This window comes from Pteropus alecto, unplaced genomic scaffold (assembly GCF_000325575.1).
Source record: "Pteropus alecto unplaced genomic scaffold, ASM32557v1 scaffold67, whole genome shotgun sequence".
Classification (NCBI taxonomy): Eukaryota; Metazoa; Chordata; class Mammalia; order Chiroptera; family Pteropodidae; genus Pteropus; species Pteropus alecto.
Genome location: NW_006441061.1, coordinates 5,214,599 through 5,222,301, shown reverse-complemented (window position 1 = coordinate 5,222,301; position 7,703 = coordinate 5,214,599). Strand labels below are relative to the sequence as shown.

General features: G+C 47.2%; 1 protein-coding gene across 12 annotated transcripts in view; it reads left to right on the top strand.

The window, feature by feature from the left end:
• The window catches only part of FNBP1 (formin binding protein 1), a 111,295-nt gene extending 104,208 nt beyond the window's left edge, over positions 1–7,087 (top strand). For 8 of the 12 annotated variants that reach the window (XM_025051172.1, XM_025051171.1, XM_025051168.1 and 5 more), the window contains 2 exons: positions 123–281; positions 6,468–7,087. In XM_025051172.1, coding sequence (XP_024906940.1) covers positions 123–281; positions 6,468–6,556 — 248 coding nt within the window. In that variant the 3' untranslated portion in view covers positions 6,557–7,087. Of the gene's footprint in view, positions 1–122; positions 3,483–4,070 lie in introns of those variants that run through there. The other 4 variants (XM_015594205.1, XM_015594202.1, XM_025051169.1 and 1 more) reach the window with 2 other exon arrangements.
• The last annotated feature ends 616 nt before the right edge of the window (positions 7,088–7,703 follow it).

Below are 7,703 nucleotides of genomic sequence, written 5' to 3'. Positions count from 1 at the left end.
GGGCCATGCCTCTGAGGACCCACCTGACGCTTCAGCCACATTCATTTCACCGCCGAGCTCCCTGTTTGCTCTCCGTCTGGATGGGACCAGACACCTGACACATTCTGCCGTTGCTTTTCCAGGTCAGAATGAAGGAACCATTTCAGTCATCGAAGGAGAAACGCTGTACGTCATAGAGGAAGACAAAGGCGATGGGTGGACCCGCATCCGGAGGAGCGAGGACGAAGAGGGCTATGTCCCCACTTCGTACGTCGAAGTCTATTTGGACAAAAATGCCAAAGGTGCTAAGACTTATATTTAATACAACTTAAAAAAAAAAAAAAAACTTTACAAAATTGGAGTTGTTTCTCCCCGCAACTGTGACTGTTACAGGCAGTTCTTCAAAAGACGGTGGAGAACATCACTGTACCTGTCCTCAGTGGGCATCAGGCATCTCACACCTGAATTTCCTTGTCTAGTCCTGACTATAATCAAGTTTCACTCGCTGATGAAATGTCATGTGGAAAGCCGCCAACTGCCAATTTACAGCCGTGTCATTGGAAATAAGAGAAGCGTGTCTTCTTTTGGCAGCATCTGTAGATAACCAAAAAAAAAACAAAAAAAAAAAGGCTGCCTTGTAGCTCGTAATCAATATTTCTGAATTTCAAAGTCCGCATACATCATAGTGGTGCAGAAGACTTTAGTTCTCATTTCTATCTAGTATCTGCCGCAAATCGAACCACCATAGAATGTTACATTTTGTAAGTTAAGTAGTTGGACTGTGATAGTTTGTGAAATCTTAACGTTCACTTGGGAGAAGTCATAAATCACAGCTCCCCCTTCTTGAGTAAAGAAGCAAGTAAGATTCTTTCTTTGGTACCAAAAGTGTGTATTTTTACTTAACCTGGTTAAGATCATTGTTATAGTATCGTGATTATCCTATTATGTCTATTGGATCCTAGAAAACCAATTGAAATCTGTAAAAGTTTGGGCAGTTACACCGAGTTGATTCTTACACGTGCCTAGTGATCTGCCCTCTGCCAGTCAACAGCGTTGATCGGCTGTGCTAGTGCTATTTAGATAAACTTACATAAAACAGCTTAGTTTTATTCTGTTGGAGGTTTTGTGGCAGGTGGAGCTGTACTCAGCTGACACCTCCCAGATGGGGCCATACATAGACACAGCATCTGCTTCTGCACACAGACGCAGATCCCAGCACATTGCTTTTTTTTTTTTTCCGAATTGATTTAATTTTTAATGTGAACTTGATTTAGAAAAGGCCTATAGATTCTGATTTTCGTAGTTCCCTGCATATTATCTTTCTGCCTTAAGCTCACATTTATATTAATGGGAGTATTACAGATAGAAAAGAGATGTTGAGTGTTAAAAACAAAGTTACAATCTATATTTGAAAAAAAATTAAGTAAATAATGGGGTGGGTGTGTGCGTGTGCGTGTGCGTGTGCGTGTGTGTGTGTGTGTGTGTGTGTGATTCCCCCAGCTACTCTAGCACATAGATTTTCGAAGGGGAGATTTTTTTTTTTAAATCATTGGCATCTTTAAAACCCAAAGTATGAAGTTACTGAAAATCATTTTAGAATTGCTAGCTCATTTCGTAGAATGAACAGTAGCCAGAATAAAATAAACTGTTTCACCATCTTTAAAGGAATCTGGGTCACACGGGGATTTGCATTTTGAAGTTGGCAGGATACGTAGTAAATTGGTCGCATGCGTAGATGAGCACCACGCCCCGCGTTTGTGCCCTTTTTGAAAACTTACCCCGAGATCTCCAGAGAACAGCTAGAATGGGTCAGAATGAAGGTGTCACCTTGAGATTCTCTTTTTATTTGGCTTCGAACATGATTCCTGTCCTTCCTACTTTTAAATGGGAAATTAGCTCCTTGCCTCAACATTGGGCTCCTTTTATAAGCGCAAGTCAATTTGAAGCTGATTTTTAAAAGCGACAGTAGCTCGCGGGGGTGAGGAGAGATGTGGCAGGAGTTATAGGTGCTCGATGCAGATTCCAGCAGAAGGTTCACTTACGTTTCTCACAAAGGCCACCAGGGTGGAACTCGTTAACCTTTCCTTAATGACAGCCTGATATGTAAAACACTTTTTGTTTTTAAATAATTATAGAATCTCAAGAACTTGCAAAGATAGTGCAGAGAGATCCGGGTACCCTTCCCCCAGACCCCGCCCCATGGTCATATCTGACACAATTGTAATACAGCATCAAAAGCAGGAAACCGACTCCCGTCCGCCTGACTTTTTAAAATATAACTTTGTAATTCAAATTCCTTTGGAATAATTATACTTTTACTGACATAATGTCGATAAAGCCACTCAGCCTGAACCCATAATGAGCAGCGGGAGGTCACCCCTTTAGATCTGTCCCACGTGAATGGGAGGCCTGCAGTATTACAATCTAACTTTTCTATCCGGTGATGAACTCACTTCCAGAGTAGGAACTCCTGGAAAAAGCAAACTAACCACTGAAAGTCTTAACGTGGGGCAAGACGACATTAGCCCTTTACACGCCAGCCTTGAAAAGTATGCCATTCCGTGAGGTTTGGTTTGTTTTCCTTTGATATTGTGCAAATTCCATCCAGAAAATAGCTCAGTTGATTTGGGGGTGGGGGGTTGGTGCCTAAATTATGATCACTCGTTTAAGTCCTACACCTCAGCACCTGTAGCCCATGGAGCTCTGGAATCCTGACCAAACAGTGGAAGATATGTTATAGTTTCAGCTCCATCTAGTCTGTGCGTGAAGGATTAGAAAAAACATTGACACAATTCTCAAGGAATCAAGAATTTCCCTTTCCGCCCAAAGTATACTTTGTTTTCTTCCAATAGTTATCTGTTAAAATAAAAGAAACAAAGTCCCGGCTTTTATTTTAGAGATAAACTTAGAACTCACTAATGTGTATGTGAAAAGAAGCTTTTCTCCGTCCCCCGCCAACACCCATCCGGACCCCCGCACGTCTGAGTTGAGTCGCGTATATGTGTGTGTGGTGTCTACGATGTGACTTGTTTAATAACTGCCAAAACATTTGGACTAGGGGAACTTTCAATTGGTCAACTGGATTGTAACTATCTTCTTTTATGGTTTTGTTTTGTTTTTTTTTAAATTGCTTTCTGTTACACTCGTCCAGTAAACCCCGTCCAATATATTTGTATATACTGCGATTTAAAAACTAAGAAGGATTACTTGAATTCCGTTTGTTTTAACGTTTTGCTCTTTTATCTGTTTGTTTTATTGGTGATTCTGCTGCCTCATGTCATGACCTTTTTGTTTTTATGGAAGGACTGTGTCACTGCTAGGTAGGGCCCTGCGGCTGCTCCTCGCTTGAGTTTATAGTAGACACTTGGGTTCTGAGTAAGTTACGTGTGAATACGGCCAACGTGGTTGTTTCTCTCTGTCCTTATCCTAAAAGAAAAGACTGTCTGGCACTTTTTAGTTGTACCCTCGTACCTGCCTCTCTAATAAACGTTATATTTTTCTCAGCGTTGTGTATTTTAAATGATTTTACACCTTTCTGAGAAAGCGAGTCTCTGTATTCCGAGCGTTTAACTCTTTCGTCTTCAGTAATGGGGAGTTTTCTAGCCAAATGCTTTTTAAAAAATTCTGCTCTTTCCTCCTCTTCGTGACGACGCCTTGTGTTTCTACCCTGTGTGCACCTAAGGGCTTCGAGAGTCTGTCTCTGGCTTCTCTGCTCCGCCCCGCCTCACGATGAAGAACTTTGACTGTTTGTGGGGAGGAAACCTTGAGTGACGAGCTTTCCTTTTTCACTGAAGATTTTTACGTTTTACTGATAAAAAGCTAAGAGAGCCAGTCTGAGGGAGAACCGGCCTTTCCGTTCCCGGTCGCATCATCTGGGAAGCTGGGTGGCCTTTCAAAACCCAATGTATTAGAAAGACGACTCGGGGTGGACGGGGGGCCCCCTCTTCTGCGAGGGCTTCTCTAAGGACACATGGAAGATGAAACCGTGAAAGTTCTTCATCTGTGGTGCCCTGTGGTAACCAATCGCTCTAAAGTCCTCTGCCTTCCTTTCTAACTCCGTGTTTTTCTTTCTCTTTCTTTTTGTGTTGTAGATTCCTAAAGGTGGTTAAGGAGCCGGGGGCGGCCTTCCCAGGAGAAACCCTGAGGTCTGCTTGTCTCCACAGGCCTGCTTGGCGCCCACGTGGACGGATGGCTCCCGGGCTGGGCTGGAGTGTGGCCCTCAGAATCTCAGCCTCAAGTGACAGCCCCCACCGTGCAGCTGCTTTTGCCTTTTCTTTCTTTCCTTCTTACAGCATGTTTCGCGGGGCCCACCTCCTTCCATGGCCCAGTCGGGGGCCGCCTCTCGGGGGACAGGTCTGTCCCAAGCCCAGTTCCCACCCCACACAGGGCCAAGGAAGGTAGCTAGACACACACTCCCTCCCTCCCCGAGACCCCGCCTTGGCCCTCAGTCCACCTAGCCCGGCCCGGCCCGTCCACGGTTCACACTGTGCCTTTTTGTGAAAACTTTGCCACTGTTCTCCTGGGGAGACTAACAGAATCTGGACAAGGAGGGTCAGGCGTGTGCCGCGTGGACTGAGCCCCCAAATGTCGAAGCCGTCCCACTTGATTTACGTTAGAAAAGACGCATCTTTTCCCAAGTCCGGCGAGCATGCGGTGGGCCTTGTCTGATGATGGGTCCTCGCCTTACACTAAACAGTGGCCCTTGCGACATCTCGCGGCCTGAGTGTCAGCGGTGGGCCTGGGGACACACACACACACACACACACACACACACACACACACACACACACACAATATTTTTGTTTGGGGCCCTGTCTTCAGTGGCCCAGAAAGGTCCACACTGGAAGTCAGTCTCCAGCTTGCGGGCCCGCCCTGCCGCCCTGCCTGGGTCCCTCTTTCAAAGGGTGGAAGGTGGCCCCAGCCACCTTCTAACACCGTCCTCCTGCAGCCGGGAACCGCAGACGTGACGCTTGGTGAACAAGTGTCTCACGTCCGCCTTAGCTCGTTGCAAAGAGAAGATTCCCCCTTCCGCCAATCCCAAGGTTTGCGTCTTAGGATGTGAGCACTTTGGTCACCAAAGACCCTGTGCGCTTGGGGTCCTCCAGGTGACCCTGTGGCTTTGGCTTCTCCCTTCATCGTGCATCCTCCAGGCCACGGAATTAACTGAGTCTGCTTTCTGAGCTGCGTTTCCTTCCTCTTACGGATCTTTGAGGAAAACGTGAGGTCACATATCCTGCGGCCACTCATGCCTTAGAGCAGCGTGGCTTTTCCTTTTTGGTGCAGGAACAGTCAGAAGAAGTCACTGGCTGGGAGTCTCTGGGAGCGGGGTGCCATCAGAAGCCCAAGGAGGGCATCGGGCCTCTTCTGTCATTTGGCTTTTGGTAACTAGGTGGTCGCCTCGAGCATCCTCAGTTCTCCTCGACGTTTATGAATCTAAGACAAGGAAGTCTCGTAGGAGCCGAAGGGGCAGGGACAGAAACGACAGGTCCAGAGGGTTGGGCCTGTATGTTCAGTGGTAGGAAAATGGCTCCCCTCAGCAAACCGAGGTTGAACACACATCACCCTCAGTGACTAGAACCACGAGCAGGCGAATGCCTCGGGGATGCAGGTGAAGAGGAAGTGGCTTCGGGTTGAGCGCTAGTGAGTGACGAGCCTGCGCCCTCTCTCACTTCCTTCCCCAGAAGCGGGGCTAGGCAGGAAGTGGGGGGGGGGGCGGTCTCAGGGCTGCCACATTAGCAGCAGCTCGTTTCCCACAGTGGGGGGCCCACTGTAGCATAGATGGTGACATCAGTCTCGCATAGATGGTGACATTGAAGCCAGAATGCCAACAGTGAGGAAAGTCTGGGCCTCGCCTGCAAACCAACAGGTGCGTGGCTAAGGTGGGCAGTCCATCCCAGAGTTTCACCAGGTCCAGCTGACCGCTCTCCACAGGGATGCTGATGGTTTTCTAACACCTGATCTTAGAGCCTCAGTAATGTATGTGCATTGCATCTTTCGTATTATGGGTCAGGATAGATGAATTTCTTGCAACATAGGGGAAAAGGTGTCAGCTACAGCAATTTGTTCTTTTAATGTCTGTTAAACCCAGAATAGACTATGCTGTGTCCTCTTGTATCTCCTGCGCCTTTTTTTTCCCCGCTCCCCTTCTGGACCACCTGCATCCAAAAAAAGAATGGATGACAAGTGCTCTTTGACGTTCACCTTGGCGTTTGCTTCTTCTCTACCAATCTGTGTGGCTGCGTGGAAAAGGCAGGGCTGCACCGGCTGGGCCGATTAGAGGAAATGCGTTATTACCTGATAGTTGAGATGTATCCTTTACTCTGGGAATCCCACTGTGCAATCGTCTGTTATCACAGAGCAGTTCACATAGAGTAGAAATGGAATTCCCCACGTGCTTCTCGCTGTCCATTTCCTGCCTGTCATCTTTCCACCGATGCTAGAATAATGTTGTTAGAAGAATGACGATTTTTTTTTTTTTTTTTTTAAAGAATCTGCCCTGAAAATGGCTTCAAAACAAAACGAGAGAGAGGGACTTGTCTCGAGCCAGTTTTTTCCTTGCAGGACGGGAAGACGTTAAAAGGCACGGATCGCTGGAATGGGGGTTTTCCTTTGGGTTTTTATCACGCTCATCGGGAAGCTTTCAGGTTATGCTCGGGCGCCATGAGCCCTCGGCTTGTCTCACCAGTGGGAGCACCAAGGCCACTAATGACTTTTGGTAGCATCTGTAATTACAGAAGGAAGTTTACTGAACATAAAAAAAAAAAAAAAGTTATGTCGTTGCTAAGTATTTTTCCAGAAATTTTGGTTTCAGACTTAATGGCTCTGACTCCTGTGCTTCTGTCATCAAAACAACTTCTTTAAAAAGTGGTCCGAGGTTCCGTTTTAACCTGACGTTGATTTATTTGTGTGCGTTGCACTAATTTTAAACTTTGGAGGCATTTCAATGTTGTCAGGGTCCATTGCCATCGTACAGGTTCTGGAATCGCCCGTTTGTCTCTGGAGATGGAATTAAACCAAATAAAGTGTTCCATTGGAAGGCTTATATTGACCTTGTAACTATATGTTAATCCTTTAAATGTTCAATAAAAGTATAACTTCTGGCACTGTATCATGGGACTGTTTTGTTACACAAAGAGGTGACCTCGGTCTCAGATACCCTGGGGCGAGGGCTGGGCCTGGGCTCTGGTCTGCACCTCGATGATTTACTGTGTAAACCCAAGATTTACTGTGTAAACCCAAGACGAGTCCTGTCATCATCGCCATCTGCCTGGGGAGGGGCTTGCCACCTGGCTTAGTCTCACTGCCACCCCCACCCACCGGGGGAGAAACTGTCAGACGTCGGAGAGGTGGACATCGGGCAGTCAGTCCAGGGCTTGGGGGAGGCTTCTTATGACCCGAAAGGTTTTGTTTCGCATGCAAATTCTGCTGGCAGCTACTCTAGGTTTTCGGAGGCCCTGTGGTGGGGTGTGGGGGTGCTGTGTAATTGGCATGTTTACTTGCGTTTCTTTGGCAGTCTGGTGTCACAAGTGCGCGAGCCCACCCCTGGGAAGCTTGGCTGGAATAATCACTAGTTTCTGTCAAGCCGCAGACTCTGTGCGGCACTAAAGTGGGGGGCCTCGTGCCTCGCCCCCCTGGATGTGCTGTGGGAGGCCCTGTTTCCACATCCAGCGCTGCGCATCTCACCAAGCCCTCGGGGCAAGTACGACTGGTTTGTGCCCACACTT